Source organism: Mustela putorius, unplaced genomic scaffold (assembly GCF_011764305.1).
Source record: "Mustela putorius furo isolate JIRA1106 unplaced genomic scaffold, ASM1176430v1.1 tig00003853_pilon_pilon_pilon, whole genome shotgun sequence".
Taxonomy (NCBI): domain Eukaryota; kingdom Metazoa; phylum Chordata; class Mammalia; order Carnivora; family Mustelidae; genus Mustela; species Mustela putorius.
This window is the reverse complement of record NW_025422005.1, coordinates 79,800,188-79,817,995: the sequence shown is the minus strand read 5'-3', so window position 1 is coordinate 79,817,995 and position 17,808 is coordinate 79,800,188. Positions and strand designations below refer to the sequence as shown.

The 17,808-nt window shown below is 39.9% G+C and overlaps 1 protein-coding gene across 2 annotated transcripts in view; it reads right to left on the bottom strand.

Annotated features, from left to right (window-relative positions):
- ABCD3 (ATP binding cassette subfamily D member 3) overlaps positions 1-5,096 on the bottom strand; it is a 75,083-nt gene extending 69,987 nt beyond the window's left edge. Inside the window, exons 1-2 of one of the 2 annotated variants that reach the window (XM_004752565.2) lie at positions 4,580-5,095; positions 4,176-4,400 (exon numbers count right to left, since the gene is read on the bottom strand). Coding sequence is in view for 1 of the 2 variants with exons in the window: in XM_004752564.3 (XP_004752621.1) it covers positions 4,580-4,689 (110 nt within the window). In the remaining variant the exon portion in view is untranslated. Of the gene's footprint in view, positions 1-4,175; positions 4,401-4,579 lie in introns of both variants that reach the window. The other variant, XM_004752564.3, reaches the window with a different exon arrangement.
- Between the last annotated feature and the right edge of the window lie 12,712 nt (positions 5,097-17,808).

Below are 17,808 nucleotides of genomic sequence, written 5' to 3'. Positions count from 1 at the left end.
CAAAACCTGGAATGAACGTGGCCTGTTCAGAGAACAGTGCAAAACTGCTCTGTTTGGAACAGAGGATACTGACTGGCAGGCAAAGGCATATAAGATCAGCCGGTAAGGTGAGACCAGGTAAGGGAATGCTCTGAAATCCAGGATGAGAAATCTGAACTTGACAAGCTTCATGGGAAGGGAAAGAAACTGCTTAGTTCTGTTTTTGTTCTTCGTGTTTGGTTTAAGATTATAAAATACTACAGCAGTGCAGACTGGTCTCTTTGCCCTCTAAAATTGACCCATAATTTCCTACTACCTCGCCCATGTGACATTCTCTCAGATATACAACTATTGCCTCTATTACCTAAAGCCTCAACTCATGTTTGAACTGGTCCTACATCCAGAACTGCCAGACAATTACCCTTAACCTTAAAAGTTCTTCAACTAAAAAAAAAAAAAAAAAGTTATTCAACTATCCTACATAATTTGTTCACCTTATACAACACTAAGTGTCTATCCCATGACATGTGCAAACTAGGAATTTATAACTTGAGGCAGTACATGACCTCAAGAAACTCAGATATAGGCAGAAGACAGGAAAGTAAACTAGTACAATACAGAGTGCTAATTAGTAGAGAAATGCTTAGCGTATCATGATAGGAAAAGACAACAACATCAGTTTGGAAATCAGGAAAAGACAGAAAACACCTAAGAGAAAGTGTTAAATGGACTGAATTTTGAAAGAAAATAAACACCAGAAGGTGGGGAAAAGTGCTGGGGGTGACAGTGATTATAATCAGACTGCAAAGGCTGAGCAGAGCCTGTCATACTCAAGAGACTGTTTATCCACAATGCTAGATGAGTATAGGAAGTAGTAAAGGACCAGATTACAAACATGATTTTCTCATGCCGAGAATTTTGTGTTTTAGAATATCTAAAAGACTAATGAAGGAATAACAAGATTATAATTGTGGGGTTTTTTAAAAAAGATTTTATTTATTTATTTGACAGAGATCACAAGTGGGCAGAAAGGCAGGAAGAGAGAGGGGGAAGCAGGCTCCCCGCCCGCTGAGCAGAGAGTCTGATGTGGGGCTCGATCCCAGGATCCTGGGATCATGACCTGAGCTGAAAGCAGAGGCATTAACCCACTGAGCCACCGAGGCTCCCCTATAATTGTGTTTCTTAAAAACAGCTCTGGTGGTAGTGAAAGATGGACTGAAAGGGTACCACAAAACTTCCTCCTACCACAAAATGCAACAAAAATCTGATAAAGCTGCTATTAACATTCAATTTATCTGCAGTTATCCACTCCTACTCCTTTCCTAGGCTTAGCTCATATTTTTCATAAAGCCTTTCCAAACTCTTCCATAACACATTAATCTCTCCTTTCTCAGAACATCTAAGGCATGTCTGTCTATACACTGCATTCTGTCACCACCTTACAAGTTTAACTAATTCGTATTTAAATTTCTCCTCCCTAACAAGAATGTAAGCTCGCTATGAAAAGATGTCATATTTTTTTTTGACTGTATGTGTAATACACACATACACACACACCAATCCTCCCCCCCACAGCACCTAGGGCAGTAATACAACATTTTAAAACAGATACTTCCTTTGAACTGAATATATGGTTTCCCTTATCCATGAGTACAGATTCCACTATTCCCCATAAATAAAAAAATAAAATGTGTGATTCTCAAATGTATGATTTAAAATTAAGGGGAAAAAGTTATATGGTAATGGGAAATGAACTCAGGGCAACTTTCTAAGAAGATGAAAATGTTCTAATTTATGATAGGAATGTGTTACACTGTTGCATTACATTTACTTAAAAAATGTATACTGTTTAATATATATAAATTTACCTAAAAACCTGTAAAAATAAGAGATAGGAGTAAGGGGTTATAGATGAAACATGAATGGCAAAATGTTAATGACATTTCTTCAGTAAAACATATAGATGGTTCATAATATTATTCTGCTTACTTTGAAAAAAACATATTAACAAAACTAAAAAATAACTCAGAAAGTTAAATGAATTATTCTCCTAATGTTCGGTATAATGTGACATTGTAACTTTTAAAGTGGTTTTACTAGCTCTAGAATTACCTAGTTGATTCTAAGGACTATCTTCTAAGACAAATGTATTGTTAGTAGCATAGATGAAAAAAGGCCAAGCAGCCATAGGTTCCTTAATTAAGCATCAGATAGGAAAATTAATTAGTCTGTTACAAACGATACCCAAAAAGCCAATAAAATATAAAGTCAGAATTTTCTAATCTCCTAATCTTCAAACTGTGCACCGAAGATAGCATTTGAAATATGTCCAAAAGTTTCTGGAAATACAACAACTACAAAAATACACTCAACACCACTCTTGAATGTTTTAAAATAATTCAATTAGTTTATCTCGGTAATTTAAACTTCGTGCTTATCTACTCTTTTATTTTCTTTTTTTTTTAATTGTTATTAACATATAATGCATTATTTGCCCCAGGGGTACACGTCTGTGAATCATCAGGCTTACACACTTTACAGCACTCACCATAGTACATACCCTCCCCAATGTCCATAATCCAGCCACCCTATTTACCCTCCTACTTGCTTATCTACTCTTAATTTGCATTCTCCTCCCACAAAATATTTTATGTGGAAAATAAAGATCTTCCTTATTCATGTCAATGCACAAGGTTAACAATCTTTTGTTCAGTAAATTAGTTGTTGTCTAACTTAATCCCTCAAAAAGTCCTAAGTTTCTCAAAAAGATTTCCAAAGCATTTTACAATAAAATGTAAATGAAAAAACACCTAAAATTTAGTAAGACAGTTTCTATTTGACTGTTTTGTTATTTCCCAGGAGATGATATTTAAAACTTTCCTTACAATAATCTACAGCCTTATAAATCACTAGCTATCTAAACTATGACTGGAACCGACATGAAACGTTTCTGGGATACTAATAATGTTCTTATACGGGTGCAGATCTGAGTGCTGATTACATGGGTGAGCTCTATCTGTAAAAATTCTTCAAGCACTATACTTAATGTATACTCTTCTATATTCCTATTATACATGTAATACTCTGATAAAACAAAGTAAACCACAGTTGTTAGAGCTGTCCTCAAATTCCCTACCTCATACTAAAACACCTGTTCTATGCACCGAAACATTTCTCTAATAAAAGGTAATACAAAGTTATCTTACAACATTTGACATTTTCTGATACAGTCCCAGATAACAAATAACTTCCATTTGCAACGGGGAGCTCAGAAAGCACACAACAGAAAAAAACAAAAAACAAAAACAAAAACCTCTATGTTTTCCAGAAGAAATCATTTTAAAAGCTAACTGAATAGAAGAAAAGTGGATTGGCACTGTATTGTCTAGACAAAGATGTAAATCATTTTCAACTCTTAATCAAATTGAGAAAGGAAGAGAAAGACCACCACTTCAGACCTTAGTAAGGTAAGGAAGACAGGAGGTTAGTAAGAATTTCATGGATCAGAGTCCCCTTGTTAGTGATTTAGTCCCAAGTCTACTGCTCATCAGATATGTCAAGCAAAACAAAAACAAGAGGCAACAGCATCTGCCCAGACAGATGAATGAAATAAAATACATGAAAGCAGTTTGCCAAGATTTAAGATGGAATATCCAATGACTGGCAAGAATGCTAGGAAGTAACCTTTCCTCATTCGCTTGCTGAAGCCAAGTGTCTCCCAGAGAATAAAATATTATGTCTGTAATCCCACAACAGTAACTCAATTCTCTCTTTTCCTTCCTCTAATCTTATAATCGCCCAAAAGCTAAACATTAAGATTCTCTCGAGGAGGAATAAGTGGAGTATAATCAAAAAGAATCTTGATCCTCAGCTAAATCACACTTTAACCTTCCACCTCAACAGCCAGGGGAGGGAACCTTGCCTTCTAAATTCAGCCTTTCGGGGTGAAATGACCAGCTCCCACGGAACACCACCTTACAAAGCAATCTTACCCAAAAGACCCAGGGCAGTTCACATGTACAATGCTCACGACTTGGAACAGCAACTACTAGGGAATCGTGCCAAACCCCATCGAAGTGACTGAGGCAACAGTCTCCATCCTGGCGAGTCCAATCCTCAGCCTCAAATCACAAATACACATCCACAAAGCAAACCCACGGTCTTTCAGGAGATGAGATGACAAAACTAGAACGCACCCGGAAAGTTGATACAGGAGGTGGGCTGGAGGCGACAGCCTCTGGGTAGAGGCTCAGGGCTGCTAGCGGGCGCTGGGAAAAAACTCACGCTCTCGGAGTCAGAATTGGGCGTAGGGAGCACTAGGGACGAGGCCTGGGGGCAGGAGGTACAGGTTTCCTAGCGGGTGTGGCGGAGACCGACATTCCCGGGAGCAGAATGCTGGAAGCAGGGAACACTGGGGATGACTGCGCGAGAAAATCAGACACCTTGAAGTTAGAGCCTGGCAGCAGCCATGGCCCGCCCTCCCTACGCTTGACCCCTCCGGGCCAAGGGACCGGTCCGCCCGGCGCCAGGCTAGAAAAGAGAGCGCGTCGGGAGCGCCCGCTCGGGCCCGCGGAGGCAGCGCGGTCGAGGGCCTTCTTACCCGTGCAGGCCGAGGGCGCGGCGCCTCTTGTGGAGCAGGCAGAGCAGCAGAAGCGCGGCCCCGGCCAGCGTGGAGTTCCGCGCCGTCAAGTACTTGCTGAAGGCCGCCATGGAACCACCTGAGCGAGCGAGCCCGGAATGGGGCCGCGGCGGCGTCTGCTACCCTTAATGCAGGAAGCGCGGGGGAGACTGGGAGGAGAAGAGCGAGCGGAGGGAGGGCGGTGCCGGCAGCGCGGGACCGCCCCCTGGCGCGCGCCGCCGCGTCGTCCGCGCGCCGTAGCCCCCCACGGACTTGAGCTCGGCGGGAGCGCGCGGGAGCGCTACGGAGGACGGAACAGTTCTAGGACGCTCTCTGCGCACGCGTGGACCCCCGCAGGGTCACCCGGATTGCCCGCGTGGAGATGCTGCTGATCTTTTCTCTGGCGCTCCCTGGTTCTTCCGGGCCTGGTTGCTGTCCCTGCCTCACCCCTACTCCCACCTTCGTGCGCACACACCCACCCCAGCTTTCCCAACTGGAAGAGCAGGCCTACCCAGCGCGGAGGACAAAGTGTGACCTGCCACTCCGCCTCCCTCCCTCCCCCGCACCGTGAAGGGCCGTTACCACCCTCTTAAAGGGCTCAGGAAGAAGGGGAATAGCCCCATCATAGAGCATTTCTACAGAACTGAAGGCACGGTGATTATTTAGACGAAAACACCGAAGAGGTGTAGGGAAATGTGGGAAGAATGACTATACAAATCGAAAACCTTTTTCCAAGCCAGGTTTTTTCCCTAAACCACGGGTTATAACCTCTAGCGGATTGTGGAGTGAGTTTGGTAGATTGAGACCACCACGTGTGTGTGTGTGTGTGTGTGTGTGTGTGTGTGTGAGAGAGAGAGAGAGAGAGAGAGAGAGATCGGTAGGAAGACAATAGAACACGCAGAGTGTGTCACGTGTAAACAAGTTCTTCTGAGAAATTTTTATTGCAGTCTTGTAGCCATGTGTCCCTAGCAATGATATAGAGTGTATTTCTTTAAAGTTTGAGAAACACTGCTCTCCGCAAAGGGACATTCAGGAATAACAATCAACGCGTTGTGTGCATGCTGGCCTTACTCCCAGAATCAGAAGGGCATTGCAGATTACAGCATTCTTCTGACTGGCCTTATGCTACGGAAATCATGATCCCTAGCTTTTAGACTGGCATATGTACAGTAAGTTAGTGAATCCCTGTCTTCAGTTGAAGAAACTGGGGAAGGAGTATCCGTCAGAAAGTAAGTACATAATACCTTGCATAATATACACTCATGTTAAAGTCACCTACAAAACATTGGTTTCCTAGGTGTTTACTTAATATGAACTGAGAGTTGCCTAATACAGATCACAAGAATCACAAGGGGTGTGTGTGTGGAGAGATGATCAAATGCCTAAATTTTGTTAAAGTGGAGCTTCTACTAAATTCTCAGTTTACCACATAGACATTTTCATTATCTCCTGTAACAGGCAATTTGGTATGCACCAAGGATACAAAGATAAAAACAGATCACAATCCCTGATCTCTAAAGGTTGGCAGAGGAGGAAAAATATGAAAAAACAATTATAAATATGTTAAGTGTCACGTTAGAGGTATGAACACATTTTGTGCTGTGATAGCACACAAAAAGAAATACTTAGTTTTGTCTGGAAGTGATTTTTAAATATTATTACAGAGAAGGATGGAGGATGTGAGAGAGAGAAAGAGAGCAAGATTCGGGGGAGGGAGAAGCAGACTCCCCACTGAGCAGGGAGACATACGGGAGGCTCGATCCCAGAACCCTGAGACCTGAAAAGGAGATGAGCAGAAAGCAGATCCTTAACTGACTGAGTCACCCAGGGATCCCTGTCTGGAACTTTCTATTAGGGCTTGACAGAAGATGACTTTGTAGCTAAAGCTTAATGGACCAGACAAAGAGCGGTGAGAAGGACAAGAGAGAAAATCACTAATTCACTAATAAATTGCATAGTAATGTAAAAGTGTTAGGAACTATGGGAGAAGGTGTATCATCTTGGCGTTTATAGCAATGAAGGAAGAGCATGCACAAGGGGTGTGTGTGTGGAGAGGTAATCAAATGCCTTGCATTTGCCTAAATGCAAGGTTAAAGGAAAGACATATTTAGGAAATAGATTACAGTTCAGAGGAGAATAAGAATGACCAATTGGGCAACATATTCTAAAAGGTACCTGCACCCCATTGTTTATAGCAGCTACATCCATAATAGCCAAACTGTGCAAGAGCCCAGATGTCTGCCGACAAATGATTGGATAAAGATGTGGTATATATATATACAATGGAATATTATTCAGTCCTTAAAAAAATGAGATCTTGCCATTTGCAATGACATGGATAGAACTAGATGGTATTATGTTAAAGAAAATCAGAGAAAGACAATTATATGATTTCCCTCATATGTGGAATTTAAGAAATAAAACAAAGTAGTAGGGAAAGAGAGGGAAAGATGAAATCAGAGAGGGAGACAAACCATAAAGACTCAGGAAACAAACGGAAGGTTGCTGGACGGATGGGAGGTGGGGACATGGGGTGACTGAGTGATGGACATTAAGGGGGGCATGTGATGTAATGAACACTGGGTGTTATATAAGACTAACAAATCACTGGACTCTACCTCTGGAAGTAATCATGCACTATATGTTAATTAAATTTAAGTAAATTAAAAAATTAAAAATTAAAAATTAATTTTAGCTATTCATAAAGTCCGTCAGGTAAAGACCACTAGGGACAAACCTGTAACCCAACAAAGCTGAGTTCATTAACTTGTTACAGAAAGGATACCACAGAGCAGAGGAATTATGGACATGTCTCCAAAAAAAAAAAAAAAAAAAAAGGAAGAAATGGGGGTCATTACAGTATTAGAAGAAGGGAGGAGTTTAGGTAGAATTGAAATGAAATAGTATTTAATAAGCTCATAGCAAATCAGATCTGTATGCAAAGGAATTAATATCAAATCTGAGTTGAGAAGCATCTTCTGAGTTCTATTCCCTTGGAAACATAAATTTAACATTAATGTAGAATATTGTGTCCCAAAACCCCTTATCAGATCCTCTGCACTATAAAGATATATTGTCTCGTGAACATGAGTTCAAACAACAGAGCTTCTGACAACTTAAGGTTTTAGAGAACAAAGTTCCTCAGCACTATGCCCTTTTATAATTAACCAAAACAAATTTTCAGGATCACAAAAATAGTTAATAATTAAGAAAAATGTCATTTTATTGGAAGATATCCAAGACCTCTGATTTTTTAATCTCATTCAACAATTAGGCAATTTGGTAAGAGAGGACAGAAGAGTTGGGGAATCCAGAAATCCTCCTGAAGAGATATTGTGCTAGTCAGCCTCCAGCATTGTCTACAATGATCCTTATTTCTGGTACTCAAGCCCGATATAATCTCCCTCCTATCAGGATGAGTCTGTGTGACCAAACAGGTATGGTGAAGGTGACAGTATGCAACTTCTGAGACCAGATTATAAAAGACACTGTGACTTCCGCCTCCCTCTCTTGGATTGCTTGCTTTTAGGGAAGCCAGCTGTCACAAAGTGCACTCAAACAGTCCTCAAGAAGAATCAAGGATTCCAAAAAGAGCCAAAGCCTGCTTACCAGCCTTGGAAGCAGATCTTCCATCCCCATGGATGAATGCAGCCTTACGAAGATTCCGAGCCAGAACGTTCCGCCAAGAAGCTCTTAAATTCCTGACTCATAAAAACTTTGTGGAAGACAAAAAATGTTTACCATTGTCTTAAGCCACTAAATGTTATGCTCCTGATGTGATTTGCGTCAGGCCTCCCGAAATAGAAGAAAGGTAATTTAGGAAAAGATATAATAGGAGCAAAGATACAGACACTAGAAGGTACAAAGCAAGATGATTAAGTACGATGTTGGATGGAGGTTCATGAAGTGGTGCTAGATGAGACAAAAGCTTGAAATGTTTAATGGAGGTCAATTTTGGGAAGATCTAAAACATCCAGTTAACCAGGTAAGATTTTATTCTGCAGTAAAAGGAGGGAGTCCAAGTTTGGAGGAAGAGTGGTCAGCTTTTATTTAAAGAGACTGTGCCAGTGGCAATGTGTAGGATGAATTGAAGGAAAAAATATCAAGCAGAGAAACCAGTCTGGACACTCATGAAATAATCTAGGTGAAAGATTGTAAACACCTACTCAAGCAGCACAGAGCAAACAGGAAGGAAAGCACTTTGTGGAATCAAATCGGATGGGGATGTTGAGTTTGTTATTTAACAGGAAGGAAAACTTTAAATTTACTCTGAGATTCCCTGGTTGAGCACCAGAGAAGAGGATATTATTTACCTGAGGGCAGGAGCACAGAAGTGAAACATTTTTGTCAGGGAAGATAATGAGAGGCAAATGAGTAATTCTTCACTAGATCCTTATCACCAAGGTAAACTCCAAGATCCTTAGCAACTTATGCAAAGCTAGTTATGAGATCAGCTCTACCTACCTCTCTGAATGCCTATCCCGACACTCCTCCCCTCGAACAGATGTATTCCACCTCTGCCTAGAAGACAAATGCATACTGCTATTCCCCTCTGTGGTCTTCCCTAGAATATTCTATTCCTTCTGACAGAAATACCAATCCTTTCCTACCCTAACATCCTCACTCTCAACTCAGTCTATCTTTTAAAATGAAACTCTGATGGTCTTCTACTCCAAACTGTCTTTTCTGCTCATGTTCCCCAAGCCCCCACCTCTTACCAAGTAAATCCCTTCCTCCCTTTTGCTGCTTCTGTTTCATATCTAATTCTACTAGTGTATAGCAGGATCTTACTTTTATTTTTTTAAGATTTATTCATTTATTTGACAGAGAAAGAGCACAAGCACGGGGGGTAGGGTGGAGGAAGCAGGCTCCCTGCTAAGCACAGAGCCCATGCAGGGCTCAATCCCAGGACCCTGGGATCATGATCTGAGCTCAAGGCAGACACTTAACCGATGACCCACCCAGGCATTCCTATAGTAAGTGTTTCTTTTTTTGTTTTTTTAAAGATTTTATTTATTTATTTGACAGAGATCACAAGTAGGCAGAGAGGCAGGCAGAGAGAGAGGAGGAAGCAGGCTCCCCGCCAAGCAGAGAACCCGACGCGGGGCTCAATCCCAGGACCCCAGGATCATGACCCAAGCCGAAGGCAGAGAGGCTTTAACACACTGAATCACCCAGGTGCCCCTAGTAAGGTGTTTCTAAAGAGAAACTGGCATTCACTTCTCTGACAAGGTAAACACCTCAAGTCACCAGGAAAAATTCACCTTTTTCATCTTTGCTTAAAAAAGAATCACTTTTGGGGCGCCTGGGGTGGCTCAGTGGGTTAAGCCGCTGCCTTTGGCTCAGGTCATGATCTCAGGGTCCTGGGATCAAGTCCCACATCAGGCTCTCTGCTCAGCAGGGAGAGCTTGTTTCCCTTCCTCTCTCTCTGCCTGCCTCTCTGCCTACTTGAGATCTCTCTCTGTCAAACAAATAAATAAAAATCTTTAAAAAAAAAAATTAAAAAAAAAAAAGAATCACTTTTTGGTGGGTTGCATTGTTGGTAGGAGTGCAGATCAGTGCAGCCACTATGAAAAACAGTATGGAGTTACCTCAAAAAGATAAAAATAGAACTACCCTATGATCCAGTAATTGCACTTCTTTTTTACCCAGAAAACCCCACCAAAAACACTAATTCAACAGGATACATGCATCCCTATGTTCACTGCAACATTATTTACAGTAGCCAGACCATGGAAGCTGCCCAAGTGTCCATTGATAGATGAATGGATAAAGAAGAGGTGGGATGGTATGTGTGTGTATGTATGTGTGTGTATATATATATATATATATATATATATATATATATCAGCTATTAAAAAAAGAATGAGATCTTGCCATTTGCAACAATATGTATAGAGCTAGAGAGCATAATCTTAAGCAAAATAATTTAGTCAGAGGAAAGACAAATACTATATGATCTCACTTATAATGAGGAATTTAAGAAACAAAACAAAGAACAAAGCAAATAAAGGTGGTAGAGTGACCAAGGCATGGACTCTCAAGGGTTCTCTATGCTTGGACATTATTCTCAAAGATCTTGGGTAGTTCCTAGATGACTGAATTGGGATGGCCTTCCTGGCTTAGCCTCATACTGTGTTGGAATCACCTCTCCCTGTAGGCACAGGGCACTGTTGTCGAACTAGTTCACCAGCTCAATCTTCCTACACCTCCTGAAGAGTTTCTCTTTAGGACAGTGAGCTAGTGAGATAGGACTACCTCAGTGTGTTGTAAAGGCTCTAATAATGTTGAAACCCAAAAGGAAAGTGGTCGAGATTTCAATCAGTACCTAACTCTTCTCCCAGTCATAACAGTAAGAGGGTTTCTCAATGATTCTTTTTAAAAAATCATTTTATTTTATTTTATTTTTATTTTATCATGATAGGTGTACTCTTTAATCCCCATTCCCTATTTCACCCATCCCTCCCCCACCCACTTCCCTTCTCATAACCATCGGTTTGTTCTCTATAGTTAAGAGTCTGTTTCTTGGGGTGCCTGGGTGGCTCAGAGGGCTAAAGCCTCTGCTTTCACTTCAGGTCATGATCCCAGGGTCCTGGGATCAAGCCCCGCATCTCCCTTCTCTCTCTGCCTGCCTCTCTGCCTACTGGTGATCTCTGTCAAATAAATAAATAAAATCTTAAAAAAAGAGTCTGTTTCTTGGTATCTCTCTTTAGAAAACTAAATAATAGGAAATGATATGTGACTTTATCCCAGACTGCTCATGCATGTCATTGTAATGAAAACCACATGCACTGACAATTGTGCTTTCTGTTTATTTACAATAAGTACATCCTCGGGCCCTATACATTGTTGGCACAGAGCAGGGTCTCATTAAATGTTCATTAAACTGAACAAACTGATTTTGAGGAGCTAAAAGGAATGCCTGGTGGAAATGGGCATTCCCAGCAGGTAATCAAAGAATTAAGAGCAAGTTTTTAGGGAAAACGATCCGTGCTAAACATTTATTTATATGAAAATATTTATTAATGACTTACTATGTGCCAGGATCTGGGGCCACTGGTGTGAAAAACAGAACAGTCTTCACCCAGAACAGTCTTGTAGGGGAACATATACTAATCAAATGATCATAAGTAATCCCACATATAATAAGAATTTTAGATATACATTCAGAAAAAAATATGGATTTAGAGGTCTTCATATACAAAATAGATGAATCCTTGGAACCAAAAAAAAAAAAATTAAAAAGAAGAATGGGCTGTTGGGAAGTGAGATATAACCCTATTAAACACCTACATTTGAAGGATGGAGGAAAGAAAGGGATCCAGGACAGTGAGAATAATTAAAGAGGCAATATGGAAATCTGGAGGCATGAGGATCACAGAAGTCAAGATGCAAGAGAGTTTCCAGAAGGGTATAGGAATGGTAATTGAAATTATGAGGAGGTATTGGAGATCCATTTCTTTATGAAGACTTTTCTGGACTCTCCTTTCCTTCCCTCAATATTCTCCCAATGCACCCTGTTCAGATTTGTCACAGCTGTTACAGTGTTTATTTATTTAAATGGAAGGAACCATTACAAGAGATGAAACCAAGTCTTATTTTTCATAAATTCTGTATCATCTGAAAAAAAAAAAACCTTGGATTCACACCTCATACTGCAAACGGAATAATTTCTAAATTGCTCAAAGAATAAGAAGAAAAAAATATGTAAGGAAACCATAAAACTATGATTAAAAAAGAGGAAAGAATTCTTCATGAAATAATGATCTTATAATCTTAGCATGGGGAACACTTTACAAGTATGAAAATCCAAAAGCTATAGAAGACAAAAAATACATGTTTGGCTACTTAAAAATAATTTCCTCATAAGCAAACCAAACCAAAATGAAACAAGACACTATAAACAGGGCAGAAAGAAAACTGTAAGAAAAATTTGCACCTTATTTCATAGACTAGTGGTTTATTTTCCTAAGAATACATTCAAATCAGTAAAAAAAAAAAAAAAAAAAGCCATAATCTGAATAGGAAAATTGGTAAATAATATGAAGTATAGTCTATGGAATAAAAAATTATAATATGAAAAGATGCTTTTATCACACATAGTTATAGATACAAAAGAAAACTACCCTAAAATACAACTCTCACTTACCAAATGGCAAAGATCCCAAAGTTTGATAATACATTACATAATTTTTATTAATATTTCAGAAAGACATATAAATTAGTACAAATTATAGAACAATTGATCAATAGCTTAAAAATAGAAATGCATATATCCTATGACTCAGTAATTTACTTCAGGGAATTGATCCTTTAGATGTACTCTCACATAACTGAAATGTCATAGATATAAGGTATCTTTGTAAAAGCAAAGAATTGGGAACATGCTTTAATTCCCATCAGTGGAGGACTGATTAGATAATGTAACGGAATATTTATTATACATCCATGAAAAGAATGAAGCAATTCTGTATATGCTAATATGGAATGATCTCAAAATATAACATTAAGCAGGAAAAAAAGCCAAGAGCAGAACAGTATGTTAGTATGTTGCCATTCATTAAAGGAATAGAGAGGAAGTAATATAAGCTTATTTGCTTATAGATGAATATAGTGTCTTTGGAAGGATACTCATGAAGATGATGATATTGACTTGACTGTAGGAAGGGCAATTGAGTGGGGGTGGGAGGCAGGAAAAAATAGTTGCACTGAATAAATTTGTATCTTTTAAGTTGTTAACCATATAATACATCATCTATCATATTTAAGAAACAATTCTAATGAGGTGAAATTCACATAACAAAATTAACTGAACTCAACAATTCTGTGGCATTTTGAACAATCACAAGATTATGAAACTACAACCTCTACTTAGATCTAAAAAATTTTATCATCCCAAAAGAAGACCCCATACACATTAAGCAGTAGCTCCCCACTGTTCCCACCTCCCAGCCTCTGGCAACTACTAATCTGTTTTCTATCTCTACGGATTTATCTATTCCAGATATTTCACGTAAATAGAATCATCCATTATGTGACATTTTGTGTCTGGACTCTTTTACCTAGCACACTGTTTTCAAGATGTATCTACATTGCAGCATTTATTAGTACTTCAATATTTTTATGGCTGAATAAAAGTCTATATTATGAATAGATCACATTTTATTTATTTACCCACTCATCAGCTAATAGACATTTGGACATTGTGAATAGTGCTGCTATGAACAGGTATGTAGATGTTTTCAGAAGTATTACTTCTAAATATCTATACTGAATACCTGTTTTCAAATTCTTTGAGATATACACCTAAAATAGAATTACTTGCACATATGGTAACTCTATGTTAAATTTTTTAAAGTAAGCTCTTGACCAAACAAGGGGTAATTCTATGTTAATTTTTTTTTTTTTTAAATAAGCTCTTCACCAAACAAGGGGTTTGAACTCATGACGCTGAGATTAAGATTTGCATGCTCTATAGACTGAGCAGGCCAGCTGCCCCATATATGTTAAATATTTTGAGGAGCCACCAAATTCCTTTTCACATCAGCTGAATTATTTTACATTCCCACCAGTAGTGAAAGAGGTTTTTGATGTCTGCGCATGCTCATCAACATCTATTTGCTTTTATTATAGCAATCCCTGTGAGTGTGAATTGTGTTAATGGTTTGCATTTTCCTAATTATTATCTTTTCATGCACTTGTTGTCCATTTGTGCATCTTCTTTGGTCATTCACCCCTTTAAAAATTAGGTTGTCTTTTTGTTGTTGAATCATAAGAGTTCTTTATATTTTCTGGTTTCTAGATCCTTATTAGGTATATGGTTTGCAAATAGAATTTTCCATTCTTTAGGTTGTCTTTTCACTTTCTTAATAATGTCCCTTAATGCACCAAAGTTTTTAATCTTGATCAAGTAAAATTCATCTATTTTCCCTTTGTTTCTTGTGCTTTTGGTGACATATCTAAGAATCCACTGTCAAATAAGTCCAAGGTTGTGAAAATTTATCCCCTATGTTTCCTCCTAAGTGTTGTCTTGTTTTAGCCCCTACATTTGGATCATTGGTCCATTTTGAATTAATTTTTGCACACGCTGTGAAGTATTTTCCTAATTTCATTCTCATTTCATTTATCTAATTTGCATGTAAGATCTCCAGTTATCTCAGAACTATTTTGAACCTATTATATTTTTAAAATGAAATTTAAATACAAAACAAACGATCAACTTAGTCTTTTTTCCTTTGCGGTGTCAGAATTCTGGAGTCTGATAAATCACAAAGGCATTGTAGAGGCGCCTCCATTTATCAGTCCTCTGTCTGCACTAGCTGTGACTGAAGTGTCATTGTGTCAGCCTACACAGTTCTGTCCACACCAGGAGATCTTGGATGAGGCTAGGATCTTCTGACCTAGCATCCAGCTGGACCTGGTACATGCTGCAGCTAAAGAACCCTGTCTCCTCCGGTCTCTGGAAGCATGTTTTTATTCTCCTCAAACTTCAGTCTCAGTTTAGACTTTCACAGTCAAAAGTCATGCAGCTCTCTTGCTAAGCCCAACTGGGTCACTGAAGCATAGAACTTGCTCCCTGAATAGAAGAAGGGAATGGAGAAACTAGAGAAAGAAAACAAAAACTGACATCTCAAGAAATTATCCTGCTATACATGTATTGGGAATCTACAAGAAAATATGGGGGAATTCCTCTATAACCTAGGTATCAATAAAGGCTTTCTAACTATGACTAAATATCCAGATGCAATAAATGAAAAAAAAAAAAAAGAAAAATATAAGTAATAGAAGTCTTTAAGCTTTGATATGTCAAAAAACAGTATGAGACTGACGTGCTTCCTACTGTGCTAAGTGTAAGGACCTATTTAGAAACTGTCCCTGCTCCCCTTCCCCCAGGGGATTTACTTGGAGACAAGTCCCAGAAACCAGCTTCAGGTAACAAAGTCCAGATACAAAGGTGGTTCAGGCCAGGTGGAGACATCCAGATCAGTGGGGGGATGCATACTGTGTCCCTGGTTACCAAGGAGTATGGGCCCTGCCCTTTGGGAGCCTTTTGGGCACCAGTCCCAATCAAAGTGTAATAGGCTGGCTCAAATGTCTACTAGGGTAAACTAACTCAGTTGGTCACCTAGCATCACTGTGGAGTTTCCTGTGTGTGTTACAATCTCATTGGTAACCTGTGCATGGCCAGGCCCGACCGCATGGCCTTTGCCCTTGAAAGCTAGTCTGTGAAACAGAAGGGTCACCCTCTCTTGTAAGAGGTGCGGCCCCGAACGTTCGGTTAGATTCTTGATGCTTGGCGCGAAATAAAGCTTTGCTTGGCCTTCATTTTGTATCAGTCTCGCTCCTTTAGTCACAGACCCATTACTGGGGCATAACATATGGGAGCTCTGTCCGGGATTAAATGACGAGAACTGAGCCAGCATCAGAATTTCTGGGAAAAGCCTCAAGGTAAGATCTCGCAGATTTTACTCTGTGGGATCCACCGATCTCCAGGTGCTCTGTGAGATCAGGTGGTCTGTCTGGGTGGAGCTCCAGGTTCTGTCTGGGTAGAGCCCACGAGGGTGAAGCTGGACGAGGCCATGCTCCCCAGGGCTGGAGAGGATGCGGGGACACCCCTTTCCTCCACTGGTAGATCGCCAAGGGGTTCCAGTCCCCCTAGGCAGCCAGGGGGTTCGAGTCCCTCCAGGTGGTCACCGGGGGTTTGAGTCCCCCAAGGCGGCCAGGGGGTTTGAGTCCCCCGGACAGCCAGATCATCAAAAAGTCCCCACCGGTGGCAGGATCTGGGTAAGAACTGCTGGGCCTGCGGCTGTCTTGGTCTTGTCTTTTTGTTGTCTGCTGTGCTGTTTGTTGTGTTTGAAGGAATGGGGCAAGCAAAGTAAGGGAACTCTGACTCTTAATGGCTATAACTGGAGCCAACTGGGGTTAGTCTAACTTGAGACAGAAACCTTAAGGAATATTCCCAAGCAGCTGCCGAAAGAACTTTGTTTCAGGGACATTCCTTGCCCTCTCTGGCCCAACGGAGACTGACTAGCCCCTCCCCCTTGATGGAGGGAAAGCATAGCATGTGCTCCTCTCTTGGAGCCAATGAGCGCTAGAACTGGGAACCCTTTCTCTGCGTTCTGGTGGCACTTTGTTCTGTTTGTTCTTCACTGTCGGGAAACAAGAAGAGTGCCCCCTGGACCTAACACCCCCCACTCCGGATCTTCCCACCCGGGTCTCAGGTAAACATTCAAAGTGGAGTGGGCCCAGGTGGAACGTAAATCAGTATGTGAACTAAGTTAAGTTTGTTGGATTAATTAGGATAAATATGTCTTTTGAGTTAACAGTAGTAAATGTGAAACTTCAGAGTTTTTACTTAAGGTCAAAAAAATCTGTGTTGAAATCTGTTAGCAAAGAGATGACTAGAACTGATGGCTAATTGTCTGTCTCAGCGTTTTAATGGGTAATTGTTAAAGTAGCTTTCAAAGTCTTTGCTAACCTGAAACTTCAACCAAATGGGATAAAATGCTAGAGACATGGTTGCTGGAACTAGGTTTGTGCTTTTTGAAATCTGTTGGTAAACATGTTTTGTGCTTAACAGATTGAAAAATATGCCATCTAAAGAATTCTGTTATAACAGTTCACAATTGGTTTAGATTTAATCTTCAGTAGAGGTTAAGGTATTTCTAAGAGTACAAAATTCTGCTAAGTGTAATTAAGGCTGATGGAAATAAGGGAAACAACTCTGTAGAAAAGTAGGAAATACTGAAATGTAAATGGTTTTCTCTTTGTCTGCCCAGAGTTGTAAATGAAATCTCTTTGACTCATAAGGCTTCCTTGATATGCTAAGTTACCCACGGAGTACTGCTAAACCAATGATAAACCTTGGGTTACATTTTGTAGCTATTCTAGAGGCTCTATACAGTTCCTAGAGTTTAATGTTTTGATAAGGGTCATCACTAGATTTTTAACCATATCTATTCTGGGTTTCTGTCATTTGTAATTGTTTTAATTATCTTGTAAGATGAATTCCACCTTAAAGGAAATTCATATGGGAAGACTTTGATATGTTACAATCCTGGGAACTGAAATGGGTAAAGATTTACAGAAGTAAGGGCTACATTCAGACTAAACCAGAATTAGTAACATGGGACTAGATGAACTGAAAGGTTGTAATGTTGTGTCTCTTAATGTTTTAAACATTACTGATTCTGTAATGTTTGCTCTAGACT